Raw genomic sequence first — 15734 nt, forward strand, 5'->3', positions numbered from 1 at the left:
TTGGCACGGACTAAAAAGGAAATAGATTCACATAAATTGAAACGGAGGGAGTATGTTAAAACCTACTCATAATCGGTGTATTAACTCAAGAATTGCTAGATTTTCACTTACCGTGTGATGCTTGATGAAAATCCCCTCAAAAGAGCTCCCAAAGATCGGCCAAGCCAAGAGAGAAATGAATGAAATGAGCCTTAGTCCCGAATTAAAAATCACCTTCTGCCTAGCAATTTCCGCATCTGCGGAACCTTCTCCGCTTCTGCGACTCCGCATCTGTGGAACTAACCTCGCAAATGCGGCTTTCACTAAAGTGTCGACCTTCTGCTTCTGCGGACTCCAGCCGCTTCTACAAAAAAATGTGTGCATCTACGGTTCTTCCTCAACAGGCCAACTTCTGCATCTGCGGTAAATTCCTCGCATCTGTGCGCCAGCCCACCAAGACAAAACTCACAGATGCGCTCCACTGGCCGCTTCTGCGGCCCCTTTCCGCAGATGCGAAAACACCAGACCTTTAAAAACCAGCAATACCAACATCAACCAAAATGATCCGAAATCTATCCAAAATATACCCGAGGCCCCTGGTACCCCATTAAAACACACCAACAAGTCATAAAACACAATATGATCCCATTTTATACTTCAAATCACATAAAATGACTTCAAAACTATGAATCACCCCTCAAGATCAAAACAGTAAGTTCATATACTTCAAACTTCGAACAAGGCGTCCGATTCAAGCCCAATCTATCCGGAATGAACCCAAATTTTGCACACAAGTCACAATTCACTATACGAACCAATTTCAAGGCTCGGAATCCCAAACGAATTTCGATAACACCAAAACCTACTTCAAATTAACCTTAGGAAACTCTAAAACCTTCAAGACGCTAACTTTCAACAATAAGCGTCGAAACACTCCCGGTCTACACGAAACTCGATCAGAACATACGCCCAAGTCTAAAATTATCATACGAACCAATTGGAACCTTCAAATTCCGATTTCGAGAGCGTTTACTCAAAGTATTGACTCACGTCAGACTTGGTCACCTTAGGCCACTATTATGGAATATGTGTTCTGAATTCAACGTGAACCCTTCCAAAACCAAACCAATCATCCTTCTAAGTCATAAAATAGTAAAAGCATATGCGGAAAGTCTTTAATAGGAGAACGGGGATCTAGAAAGTAAAATGACTGGTCTGGTCGTTACAAAGAAACTCTAAGAAGTAGCAAAAAGAGAAGTGTCACATCAACTCACTGCTGTAAAACACTATAAACCATCTTAAAATCAAACACCGCGTAAATCTACCATCACCTTTGCTGTCACAACAACTAAGGAGGAGGAGGAGGAGGAGGAGGAGGGAGGAGAAAATATTCTTAAGTTATCTGTTCTTTGAATACTAATTAATTTTTTTTAAAAGTTGATACAAGTTAAATAATGTGGTGACCAAATAGCGCACGCCGTGAAATTTTTACCAATCTCATGCCTCAACCATCTATAACCAGATGCCTTTAGAATCCGAATGAGCTTTTCTTTTCCTTTCTTTTTTGTGATATGAAAAAGGAAATTTTTGCTTTCTTTATGCTCTGACAATGGAAATATGAACTCGTAGTAGCCACTCACTATCTTTTTCAGTTTCCATATAAAGTTTGAAGGGTTGGGAGAAAAGAAAAAAGTTTAGAATTAATACTGCATGAAAGAGAATAAACTATATGAATATGCAATTAAATCAGGCTTCTTTACAACCATTATTCATGGAAATATAGATACATTTAGCAAGAAGCTGCAAAGGGGTAAAAGACAAATAAAATCTTGCACTCGTATATACCTTATTTTTTGCATTTGCATGCTTTTAATGCTTGTATCGAATTTGAGAAAATTATTCCAGCAGCTACGACCAACAAATGTCAGGAAGACCAATAAACAAATCAGTCTCCACCTCTGAATTCTGGACGCTATGGCTACAGCTTGCCGTTTCTTTCTGTTGGGATATTCGTGTTAGGGGAGGTGGTGGTGCTTCTGGTTGCCGCCTTAGCCCACACTATCATCATGATGATAAGAATTGTCAACAAAACCAGGTCATGCATAAACTTTAGGAGTAATATTTTGGACACTGACAGTATTTAGAACTTTTACACAACTAGATTAAGTTGATTTTGATAAGAAAAGGGACCTTGGACCTAACAACTCCAAAAGCTAGTTTATGAGGTTAGGATTATCCAAAACGAAGTCCAATTTTCTTTCTCATAGGCAATATGGGACTCAATGCCCCTGTACGCCTAGGACTGGACATCTCGAGCGTGGACAATATAAGATGGAGGTCCAATATCGAGTAAACAATAAATTAAGAATGGCCTGATTCTAACACCACGATAAGAAAATGAAATTTGGACCTAACCTTACCCCGAAAGTTAGCTCATGAGATGAGGATTGCCCAAGACCATATAAAGAGTCCAAATTTACTTCGCACATCCAAATGGAACTCAACGGACTTACAACAACAAGTAACTCGTCATATCAAGATTGATATGGTAACCTAGAAAGCTGAGTAATTAACGACCTCTTCTAGCTGGTTAATTTGCATCAATGGTATAATATAACTTAAACTCATAGTTTAAACAGGCTTCAGACTATAATTATTGGGTCTAAGATTGCTTTAGCATTTTTCATTAGTCGCATATAATATAATTGCAGCGTTTACTCTCGCAGGTGGTTTTTGGAATTGAACTTGCAGTTTCATAAGCTGTAGAGCTTCATTGATCTAAAACCCTTTTAGTTAATTTAGTTAGAAGAATATACGAAAACAATGATACAAACATGACCTCGGCCACTTTGACAAGATACATTATTATTCGACAGAGCAGATATATGGGAGAGTCAATTAATTCACCTCTTCAGATAATCTTTCATTTTCTTCAAGCAATTGTTTTTCCTGCACAAGAGGAAACAAAAGGCTACTAGTACGGGGAGCACTTAAAGAAGTAGTAAGTAATAAAACCCATGAAATGCATTGAAGTTGTTTCATCATACCTTGGCTTTTAACCGTTGAATTTTGTCCTTGAATAATTGAGTCTAGAAAATGACCAAGAAAGAACTGGTTTAATCAATGAAGGTCAATCACTTAAACATTTTAGGAGTCACCAATTACCAAAGAAGAAGAAAAGGGAATCAACTCCACTTTGTAGGACACATATAATTTAAATTGGTACATTAATACCTTTCTTGCCCTGATGTTCTTCAGGCTTCTTTCCAGCTGGCTGTCAATCTCTTGAAGTTCATTCATTGAACATGATCCAATACCTTGACCCATAAGCTTCCTAAGCATTTCAAATTCAAGATTGCACTGAATATGCCAAGAAATATAAAAGAGAGAGTATCACGTTGAAGAATGCAGGGGGAAAAGTAACTGCTAACACAATACCTCTTAGAAACTTCAAGGATCTCGATCTTCTTTGCTATGTTTGCTGTTTCTTCCTTCAAGTGCTGCAAATCAAAATCAATTATGTAATAACATGAGGAGAAAACATGTGGAAAATTTCCCGGAGGAGGATATAAAATAAAGTTTCCTCCAAGAACCAACCAATCTGCAGATGATGAGAGGTAAAAAACAATTGCTTATTTAAAATCCATCTTTACATCACTACTAACAACTTTATGTTCACTTTGGGGTGATCATTTCATTTATTGATTGAATATAAACACACACACATATATATATATATATATACATATTTTATTATAATATAAACACATAATAATGAGGGAGTGAATGGATCCACGTAAATGTATTTTCATTTTTTTGGGGCAAAGACCGGGCATGTTATGTTGGAATAATAGTGAAAAAAATAAAAATAATACTGCAATATTATGTTATTGAAAGCAAAATAGCAATAATATATTTGGAGAAGAAGGGCATGAGGCCTGACCTTCTCAGAACAGTTCCAATCTGGATATAAAAGTCAAGTTCAATCGTCGAAAGTGAGATCTCTTTTAGTCCGGTCTTCTTTTCTCTTTTGAGTCAGGTGCTTAAGACAGGAAATCGGGTTTTCTGAATATCTCTCTTCCGACCTATGTTATAAGTTAGTTTGTTAGAGATCGAAACTGGACCTGACATTTTTGCATGGGCTTGGACTTGCTTTGATGATGAGTAGGCTTGTTGTGCTTTGGCCCTTCTGTGGGCTTTTATTTCAAGAAAATTGGCATTTCAAACGCTTGAATAAAAGAGACTAAGTGTAGTTTATATAGGTGCTTTACAGTGTATTGTTTTAGTGCTGGTTCTAAAATTCATGTTGGAAAAAATAATAATCCCGTCCAAGAATAATATCAACGACAAATAATAATAACACAAGAGAGTAACAACGACACCAACTCTTTTAATGGGTAAAATACAATACCCGAGCGGAGCAATATAACCACTATAATATTACAACCTAGTACTGTCAAGAGACTACTACAATCTTGAAAGAAATAACACTCTTTATTTAAAATACGTCACTGCAATATTACTCACATTTACTATTTATCTCACAAACTACAATCTGTGGATTACTCTCTTTAACTTATATTGTTTCTCTCTTATTTTGGTGTAATTGAAATGAAGAATGGAGGCCTCTATTTATAGTAAGAGATGCCATTCAACTACTACAAAGAAGATGTCTTATTGTTGATTTAATCCTATAATTTTTCAACAAAGTTAGGTAACTCTCATTATCTTCAACAAAGTTTTCAACAAAATTAGGCACCTCCCATTTTTTTCAATAAAGTTGTCGACAAAGTTAGGCATCTCACATTTTTTTCTTTGTTTTTCTTTAATATGAGCCCCACAAATCTCTCCCTTAATTTTGATTTTTCTTTTTCATTCCAAGACTTGATCTCAATCTATGAAAATCCTCAAACTTAAAAGGCTTTGTAAAGATATCTGCAGCCTGATCATGAGACTTCACATATTTGAGTTTGACTTCCTTCTTGGCAATGCACTGCCTTTACTTGTAGCCTTTAGCTACAAGTCGTGCCTTATATCTCTCCAGATCTCCATCAACATTCTTATTTACCTTGTATATCCATTTAACTCCAATTGCACGATGACCCTTGGAAAGAGTTGTTAACTCCCAAGTGTTGTTCTTCTCTATTGACTCGATCTCCTCCTGCATGGCTTGTCTCCACCTTTTGTCTTCAACAGCTTCATCAAAATTCATTGGTTCACTATCAACAAAGAGACAATATAAAAAATCAAAATTAGTAACTTCTTCTATGTCCTCATAGAGCTCTTGAATACTCTTTGTCCTTTGCGGTTGTTCATTTGAACTTTTTTTAGAAGAGGGAGATACAACATTTGTTGGAGAAGGAAGTGGAGTTGTATCTGGCCCAGGTTCCATGGTCTCTGGTTCTTCTTCATCACCAAACTATGTAAGAAAATCATATGAAGTTTCTTCTTTAGCTTCCTAGTTCCATGCCAATTCTTCATCAAATTCAACATCGCGATTTACCATCTTGCAGCTACTTGGGTTGTATAGCTTGTAGCTTTTTGAACTAGTATCATAGCCAACAAACACATGCTTGACATTTCGATCGTCAAGCTTCGCTCTCCCTTGATGTGGAACATGAGCATAGTCTATGCTCCCAAAGATTCTTAAGTGCTTAACACTTGGATTTCTTCCACTTCATGCTTCTTGAGGGGTTTGATCTTTAACATTCTTTGTTGGAGACTGTTGTTCAAATAAACTGCACAAGATATAGTTTCTTTACCAAAGGAAAGTGGATTGATTGGTCCACACACATCAGTGTGAACAAGCTGAAGCGGCTTGGTTGATCTTGACATGGCCTCCTTTGGAAAATTCCTCCTTGCATGTTTTCCAAGAAGACAAGCTTCACACAATTGATTGGGATGGCTTATTGATAGTATCTCATGCACCATGTTCTTTTCTCCCATTGATTTGAGCGCTTCAAAATTTAAGTGCCCAAATCGCATGTGCCAACACCATGATTCATATTGCACATTAGCCTTCAAACATTTTGCATCAATTGTCTTAAGATTCAGAGAGAATAATCCATTCTTAGCCATATGCACTTTAGCAATTAGAATTCCACTTGAATCTCTAAGCCAAAGATGCATATTTTTCATGTGGATGTCATATTCCTTTTCAAGAAGTTGGTCCAAACTTAAAATATTATTTTTTAATTTTGGGACATAATAAACATCTTGAATTAACTTATGACTACCATCTTTACAGGAGATCAGAATCGTACATATCCCTTCAATTTGAATCTTTGAGGTATCTCCAAAGGACACATTACCTCTCACCGTTTTATTGATCTCCATAAACTTCTCTTTGCATCCACACATATGATTGCTTGCTCCATTATCCAAATACCACGAGCTGCAATCATCTTTGTCTTCTTCCTTGAGTGCCATCAACAATGTTGACTCAACTTTTTTTTTCTTGTTGGTCAACAAGGTTAGATTTTTCTTCAATATTGCTACGACATTTCCAAGAGCAATGGCCAAATTTATGACAATTATAATACTCAATTTTTGATTTGTCATACCTTTGTCCATTATTTTCTTGGTAGTAGCCACGTCCTTTTCCTCCTCTATGTCCACGACCACGACCTCTGAATGTCTGGTGGATTTTAACTTCATTGTTGAAGTTGTTAGCGTTGCTTCTTCCTCTTCCATGACTGCCACGACCTCATCTCCGTCCATTCCCTCGATAGCTCTTTTTACCTCCATAATCTTTGAAAGATGCCTGAGTTTTAAGAAGTTGCTCCAATGGCACTTCTTGTCTCCTCCTGATCTTTTCTTCATGGGCCTGTAAAGAATCCTCCAATTGCTCTACCATCATAGAGTCTAAATCCTTAGACTCCTCAATAGCACAAACTACAAAATCAAATTAAGGTGTTAAAGTGCGAAGGATCTTTTCTACCATACAGACATCTTTTATGTCCTCCACATATCTTCTTAATTGATTTACAACAGCCTTCACTTTTGAACAATAATCTTAAATGCATTCGGATTCTTTCATTTTTAAAACTTCAAAATCAACCCTTAGAGTTTGAAGTTTTATCTTCCTCACCTTGTCAACTCCTTGAAGAGAATTTTGTAAAATCTCTCAAGCTTCCTTTGAGGTGGTAGCATCTGCTACCTTCTCAAACATGGCATCATCCAGACATTGATGGATGAGCGTGAGGGCTTGTTGATCTTTCTTCCTTGTCTTTGCCAAGACATTTTTTCATTTTGAGGCAGAGCTTTCTTATTATCGGATTTTGCATACCCTCTATCTACAATTTCTCACGCATCATGAGAGCCAAGAATGGCTTTCATACGTAAACACCATTTCTTATAATTATCTTTTGTGACACGGGGGTACTGAAAAGACAGCGTACCATTATTTGCCATGTCTCTGATACCACGTTATTGGGAAAAATAATAATCCCGTCCAGGAATAATATCCACGACAAATAATAATAACACAAGAGAGTAACAACGACACCAACTCTTTTAATGGATAAAATACAATACTCTAGCGGAGCAATATAACAACTATAATATTACAATTTAGTAGTGTCAAGAGACTACTACAATCTTGAAAGAAATAACACTCTTTATTTAAAACACTTCACTATAATATTACTCACACTTACTATTTTTCTCATAAACTACAATCTGTGGATTACTCTCTCTTAACTTCCATTGCTTCTCTCTTATTTTGATGTAATTGAAATGAAGAATGGAGGTCTCTATTTATAGTAAGAGATGCCATTCAACTACTACAAAGAAGATGTCTTGTTGTTGATTTAGTCCTATAATTTTTCAACAAAGTTAGGCACCTCCCATTTTCTTCAACAAAGTTGTCAACAAAGTTAGGCATCTCCTATTTTTTTCAACAAAGTTGTCAACAAAGTTAGGCACCTCCCATTTTCTTCACTCCAAAGTGACAATCGTACAGTGTATTTTAATTCTGGATAACGAGTTAAACACAAAATAATAGAAGTCCATAATCAAACATTCTCGTTAATACTTCTGAAATGAAGTGATGACCATGGTTAAGTGGAGTAGGAGGAGAAGGAGAAACGGTATAAATGTGAAAGAGAATTCACGTTGGATTGTGGGTATTGGAAGAAGCTGACACTGCTAGGCTCTGGTACCATATTAACATAAACAATTATTTGGTGAGAAGAACATATACAACAACAACAACCCAGTAAAATCCCACTAATGGGGTCTGGGGAGGGTAGTGTGTACGCAGACCTTACCCCTACCCCGAAGGAATAGAGAGGCTGTTTCCGAAAGACCCTCGGTGAGAAGAACATATACTTTAGAGTAAATTTCATTTAACCTCCTTAACGTTTACTGGTTGAGAAATAATATCTCCTTCACCTTTTGAACGAGAACATTAACCCTCTAGAGCAATGTTTTTTGATGACCTTTGAAACTTTAACACAAGAAAAGTGTGGTAATAATTTTTTTGCTTAAAGATTCAACAAAAGTATAAACCACTGATCACGGTTCAGAAAAAATGAATCAATTTGCTAGTTTCGATGGAAGCAAATAATAAACCTCAAATTCCTAATGTCCAGAAACTCTTCCATTTACGCTAACTTTCGTGATCCCTCAATTATTTATTCTGGTTTAACTTCATGTTTCAGCTGAATTTTATGTAGGGAAAAAATATAGTAGAGCAAGAAAGTTCTCAGCTTGTGTTATCTCTAAGCTTCGCTGGTAATCCTGTCCATAGAGTGGTCTACTATATATTTTGCTGCAACTCTTTGAGATAGAATTGATACCAAAACCCGAGTAACTCTAGCAAAAGGGAGCAAAATGCTGGATGAAGTTAAAGTGGAAGATAATGCTCCTACCATCTGCAGTTATTGAATGCCAACAAAAAAATGCATGTTACACCCTATATTTTCGTACGTGAAAGTACATCATAAGTCAATTGATGTAAGCTCAGAAATGAGATCGTTTTTGAAAGTACATAAAATAAGTTAATCATGTTACCTTGGAGGTTACAAATCTTTAAGATCATGGATAACAACTACCAAGAGGGTTGAAAGGCTTAGGAGCTAAGCAAATTGAAGAAAATAAGTTTCGTCGAATGTCGACAAGTTGGGAATGTTATAACGTGTACTTTTGGTGTGATACTAGGGTTCTTAACGTGATAAAGAGGTTATGTTATGAGTTATTTTAGTCGTATGATAGTCGCGTGTTACATTTTGAAGTCAAGCGAGTTTTGGAACAAAAGTTGGCAAAGGTCATCACAAGTTACATTCATAATGTGCTGAATATTAGGTCAAATGTATCAGAACTTTTCTCCTAATATACTTGGAATTACAGGATGATCCATATATCAAATTTAAGATCTACGAGTCTAGTTTGTAATGCATTAAACCGTTTATCAATTGGACATCGGAGCAGAGAGATATTTGCAGTTTCGTGAGACTGCGCAGACAGCAAAGGTGACAAGTAGGTGGATCCCTAAAGCTTTTTGAGCAATACCTTTCGTGTGTTATATGAGTTTTTTTGGGACATATTATATACCAAATTGAAGGTCATGGAATTTAGTTTCCAACACTTTTAATCGTTCATTCATACAAAATCAGGATAAAAAGGTATAAGCATGGGAAGAAGGACCAATGCTAGGGTGCCAAGTAGCACCTTTTTGACTTTTTAACAAATTGGATATTTATATCCCTTATGTCGTCTCTTTCTTCATTTTTCCAGAAACCACAACCAAATAAGACCCATAAACTTACCCTTAAGATCTCGGGTTTCAAAGAAGATTAACATCCCGGGTACGAAATCAAGAAGCGATAATATTAGAACGATCCCTACAACGTAAGTATCGCTATATCGCCTTTCTTTTTCTTTGTAGTTTGCGTTTTGGAAGGTATTTAATAGTTAAGAAAATTCCTACAATCTGTATTTAATATTTTAAATATCAAAAAAGGTTGATAAATTCGTTTTCTAATAGTTAGAACTCACGGGACGGTGATTGGAAGCCGTGAGTTCGAGTTATTCGACTTGTGGTGGACTGTTTCGAGTTGTTTTTGGGATGTTTAGACTTGAATACACTATAGGAGGTAATTATATTATGTTCTTACATGTTCTTAAGGCTGTCTTGATGTTGATTAAGTTAAATAGATGGGCTAAACATGAACTAGTGAATAAAGTTGCTAATTGAGGATAGTTGGAGTTATGGATTATTTTCTTTGTTATAAATATATGGTATAAGGTTGTAATCATTGATGGATGACTTCATTATCATGTTAATAATACTGTTAAGTTAAATTAATAAGGCTATAAGGGGTGATGTGGGGTATACAGGTTTCAATCGGAGCTAGCTTGCCACTCGTCGTGAAATAGTTGTGACTTCTTGTTGTTATATGGTGTTTTGTTATTGATAATTATGTATTGCTTGATTACTCTTTTCATTTTTGTTAGTATATGGTATTGGAGGAGGCTCTTTTTACTGGGGAGATGCTGCCCAAATTTACATAAACGAGCTACTAGTTTAAGTTGCGGACTTAGCCTTTACTCAACACTGATTTTGAATCTCTTTATGCTATGGTAGATTGAATTGAGTTGTTTGAAAAATTGCTTGGAAGGTATTAAGGACTCAATGGAGTTAAGTTATGTTAAGTCTATCTCTTCTTTCCTTTTGGCATGATCCATATGATGCAATGAAACGAGCAAGCACGCAACTTTTAAAAATAATTCTATTCTTAGAAGTACTAGGGGTGCCTATGTTCTTGATTCCCCATGTGTCTATTATTTTATCATTTGTTCATGGGTCTCAGTAAATAAGTAAGTTGATAAAGTTTATTTCATGATATTAACCAAAGGCATATTGATCTCATGACATTCCGAGAGATCTTACTTCATTATGCATTGCATTCATTGATACATGTATATTGACCCATGACTTGATGGCGTCATATACACGTATAGTATATGTATATGGTGTATGGGGAAATGTTGTGGCGATATATACGCATCACCACCTGATCAGCTGGTCTACGTTTATGATTTCGCCCATAGAGGCCGAGATGATATGATGGGATGCCCTCAGAGGCTTAGTGATGTTATGTACGCACATACCTATGCATGACGTGATATTTATACGCATATGCATGACATTATAAATGTTTCATGATTCAGAGAGCTATTCAGACTTACAGGTTGAGTTCTTTACTCCTTGTTTCTTTCATGTCTTTTATATACTGCTTTCATGCCTTATATACTCGGTACTTTATTTGTACTGACGTCCCTTTTGCCTGGGGACACTACGTTTCATGCCCGCAGGTCCCGATAGACAGGTTGAGAGTCCTCATAGTAGGCTATCAGCTCAGCGGAAGGTGTTGGTGCACTCCACTTGCTCCGGAGTTGCCTATTTGGTCAGTATAATTTGGACATCTATTGATTGGTATGGCGGGGCCCTGTCCCAACCTTTATGACATTTATGCACTCTTAGAGGCTTGTAGACATATGTCATGTATAGAGATGATTGTATGGCCTTGTCGGCATATGTTTTGAGTGTACAAATGATCATGTCGGCCTTATAGGCTTGTATGTCACATGTATAAGTTTGTATTTCCATGTTGGGTCGTCCTATGTCGAGTATTCCCTTATGTTTTATTCTGGTTATATCATGACGACCCTTCTAGCCCATTTACCCGTGATGGTATGATAAGAAAGATATGTTACATTGGTGCTCGGTTAGGTAAGGCACCGGGTGCCCGTCACGGCCCATCAGTTTGGGTCGTGACAAAAGTGGTATCAGAGCAGTTCTGTTTTAGGGAGTCTACAAGTTGTGTCTAGTAGAGTTTTGTTTATGGGTGGGTTGTGCACCACTCTTATAAGCAGAAAGCTACAGGACATTTAGGACTGTCACTCTTTCTTCTTACTTTAGATCGTGTGGTAGATTCAGTTGTAAGAATTCAAACTCCTAAATACTATTTTATTTGTAATACAACGATACCTACATCCAGAAAGACAGTTGATAAAAGATTGAATGTGGTTGTGGATGAGTTGAGTCAGAGGAACTCGATTTTGCATCATGCTTATGATGAGTAAATGTTAGGTCTTCAACAGATCATGTGTGTACTAAGACGTGTAAGCTTCTTGATAAAGAGTCCTAAGACATGAATATCTATCCACCCATATGGTAAAAAGCAACGAGAGAAGGTAGATACAAGTTTCAATAAGTAAAAGAAGCAAGGTGAAGAAGGATTCGAGGTACCCAGTTAGTGAAGATTATCAGTATTTACAATTCAGACAGAGAAATATAAGCATTCTAAGTTACTTTCAATAGTAACAGAGATATATACAATTGACCACACCTATCTCAATTATGCCATATGGGAGCTAACAGATATAGTTTAAGAGAAGGACGGGATATCAGGATCCAGCTGGGGTTAGAGTAACCCAAAATTGTGGATGGATTGTTATCATTTGCTCACATTTCAGAATGATATTGCAAACGTGTTAATAGTTCTCCTTGTGAGACACACAGATGGTGCACTCTAGAGTAGTACAGTCAGATATAAACACTAGAATGTTCAAAAATTTAAGAAGATGGATATTGGAATCCTAGAAGGGATAAATATTTACCTTAGTATGACTCCCGTCTCTAGAAAAAAAAAAGGAGAGAGAATGTTAGGCGTTCCGAAGAGCTAGTGAGATGAAGCAAGGGGAGCTATAAGTGAAATAATATTTTGTTGAAGTTTTTAGAATAAAGTTATAGAAAAAAATATTAGCGGGAGAATAGAAAGAGAGTAAATAAAGCATTATGAGTAAGATGTGATGAATGAATGATAACGGTAAATTAAAATATGACAAGATTACAGATTCTATAGTCAAGTGAAGGAAAAGACAAGAGGTGACAGGCCTTGAGACAATAAAAGAGTATAAACCATAAAGTCATGTCCCCATTTCGAGAAATTAGTTGGTAACTCGTACGTGATTGCCATAAGGAAAAGTTATATCTCCGGAGTAATAGAAATTAGTATGGGCTAGTGAATAAGATAAACTGAACATGAATTCGGGACCGAAGGATTTGATAATAGTCGACATTGTGAGAATTTCAGATATCGCGTTCCGGCGATAATAGAATGGACAACAGAAGAATAACCTTTAAAGGTCATTCAGGAAGACGCTTCCCTAAAGCAAGCACTGTGAGCAGAATTAAGCTTAAGGGACTAAGTGTGCCAGTTACACTAGGCGTCACCCTCGCACGTAAAAAATTCAGTTATCCTTGGTATAGAAGGGTTACCGCAAGATGAGTAAGATGTCAATGAAGATGTGAAAAGACGCCAAAGATGATGAGGCAAATGGAATGAGATTGCATTTATTCAGATCCCACAGATATGTTACGACTCCAGAACATTATGCAAGAACGACACCGGGGAGAGGAAGTAAAGGTTCCCGCCCAGGATGTTATTGATAAATAAGTACGAATAAATACTTGATACATAAGGAGCCAATGCGAGAGGTAAGTTCAAACAAAGGACATATCCCAATGGAGATTACGCGGAATATAGATATGAGAATAGACTAACGAGTAGTTAGTAGTTGATTCACGAAGAGTCTAGTTATGGCTAGACAAGAGAATACAGACATATTAGCAGAATGTGCAACATAAACATAGTGAAACCCAACATAGGGAATTCAGTCTCGCAAATATGATAACATCGTAAACCTTGAGAAATATTCAGATAAGGATTGGGGCAGTTAAAGGTACCGTATAAGTGTTACAAAAATAAAATACAGTGCCACTGAGAAGACAGTAAAACATTTCAGTTCAGAAGCAACCCTACAAGCACAAGGGCACAAATGTAAGTAACTAAGGATAATTATAAGCGAGTAAGAACATCAAAAATTCTTCCAGGTATACGATGTAATAAACTCGCAGCTTTACAGGAGTCAACGGGTCTCCCTTAAGTACTACAAAGAAAGACTAGCTAAGGAAATAAGGAAGAAGGCTTCAACTTAAGCATAATGATATAAAGAAGAAATGGTCATGTAACAACAGTCTCACTACAACATTGTATGTACTCCATAAGAAAGTGGCACCTATCGTGGCTAATGAACGGGAAGAAGAAAAAAATCAAAAGGTGATATTTGAGATCGTATGAGTTCAAAAATTCCAGTATTCATGGGCAATGAGATATGCCATGTATTTATCAAACAAGTGGCAGAATGACCAGGAAAAATAATTGCTTATGTTTAAAGGCAACTGAGAAGGCACGAAAAGAAATCTATGGTGCTAGCAACTTGAAGTATAGTATTGTCCCTAGGTGGATCAGGAAAATCACTTCAAATGTTCCCCGATGAGAATTGAGCCCTAGTGATAAGGTATTACGTAAGAGGTTTCAAGTTATCAGTGGTAGATTATTGATCAATATTGAGGTGAATCGACAATAGAGGGGTAGAGGTTCCAAAGTATGGTATGAGATTAGGCCGTCATTATTAAGATGAACGGTAATTAGGAAGCATTAAAGGACTTAGATTTATAAATATACGATAAGCAGCGAGAGAGTTACCTTGAGTTGGGTAGCAGACATCGGTAACAATAAATCGAAGTAAGAGTTATGGTATAGTATAGAGGAAGAAGAAGAGAAGAGTCGCATAGGCACTTACAAGGTCAGTGTCATACATACTACATGATAGAAGGTAGCAACAGTTACGAGATTGAAAGGATTCCGACCACAAGTCGTGGTGTGAAGAAGAGGCCTAAAGGGGGAATGCCCTGGCCTTTGAATTTATTCACATAATAGTTGCCTAGATGACAAGGACAGTATTAAAGTATTCAAAAAAAGCTATAGGTTATGAGACTGATAGGCATATTAATCAACATTCGAGGATGGATGTTACAAAGGGGAGAATGATGTTACACCCCATATTTCCGTACGTGAGAGTACATCATAAGTTAATTGACGCAAGCTCAGAAATGAGATCGTATTTGAAAGTACATAAATTAAGTTAATCATGTTACCTTGGAAGTTAAAAATCTTTAAGATCATGGATAACAACTACCAAGAGGGTTGAAAGGCTTAGGAGCTAAGCAAATTGAAGAAAATAAGTTTTCACGAATGTCCACAAGTTGTGAATGTTATAACGTGTACTTTTGGGCTGATACTAGGGTTTTTAAAGTGATAAAGAGGTTATGTTATGAGTTATTTTAGTCGTATGATAGTCGTGTATTACATTTTGAAGTCAAGCGAGTTTTGGAATAAAAGTTGCCAAAGGTCATCACAAGTCACATTCATAATGTGCTAAATATTAGGTCAAATGTAGCAGAGATTTTCTCCTAATATACTTGGAATTACAGGATTCTCCATATATAAAATTGAAAATCTATGAGTTTAGTTTCTAACGCATTAAATCTTTCTTCGATTGGACATCGGAGTAGAGAGATATTTGCAGTTTCGCGAGACTGCGCAGACTGCATAGGTGGCAAGTAGGTGGGTCCCTAAAGGTTTTTGATCAATACCTTTCATGTGTTATATGAGGTCTTTTTAGGACATATTAAATACCAAATTTAAGGTCATAGAATGTAGTTTCCAATGCTTTTAATCGTTCATTCATACGACATCCGGATAAAAAGATATAAGCATTGGAAGAAGGGCCAATGCTAGAGTGCCAAGTAGCACCTTTTTGAGTTTTCAACAAATTGGATATTTATATCCCTTATGTCATATCTTTCTTTATTTTTCCAGAAACCACGACCAAATAAGACC

The 15734-nt window shown here is 36.6% G+C and overlaps 1 protein-coding gene across 4 annotated transcripts in view; it reads right to left on the minus strand.

Moving 5' to 3' along the window:
* Window positions 1–1686: 1686 nt before the first annotated feature.
* The window catches only part of LOC104120656 (MADS-box protein AGL42-like), a 42331-nt gene continuing 28283 nt past the window's right edge, over window positions 1687–15734 (minus strand). For all 4 annotated transcript variants that reach the window (XM_070175041.1, XM_070175040.1, XM_070175039.1 and 1 more), the window contains 5 exons: window positions 3418–3479; window positions 3214–3313; window positions 3027–3068; window positions 2887–2928; window positions 1687–2037 (listed from right to left, as the gene is read on the minus strand). In XM_070175041.1, the coding sequence (XP_070031142.1) occupies window positions 1888–2037; window positions 2887–2928; window positions 3027–3068; window positions 3214–3313; window positions 3418–3479 (396 nt within the window). In that variant the 3' untranslated portion in view covers window positions 1687–1887. The remainder of the gene's footprint in view (window positions 2038–2886; window positions 2929–3026; window positions 3069–3213; window positions 3314–3417; window positions 3480–15734) is intronic.

Source organism: Nicotiana tomentosiformis, chromosome 5 (genome assembly GCF_000390325.3).
Source record: "Nicotiana tomentosiformis chromosome 5, ASM39032v3, whole genome shotgun sequence".
In the NCBI taxonomy this organism is placed as follows: domain Eukaryota; kingdom Viridiplantae; phylum Streptophyta; class Magnoliopsida; order Solanales; family Solanaceae; genus Nicotiana; species Nicotiana tomentosiformis.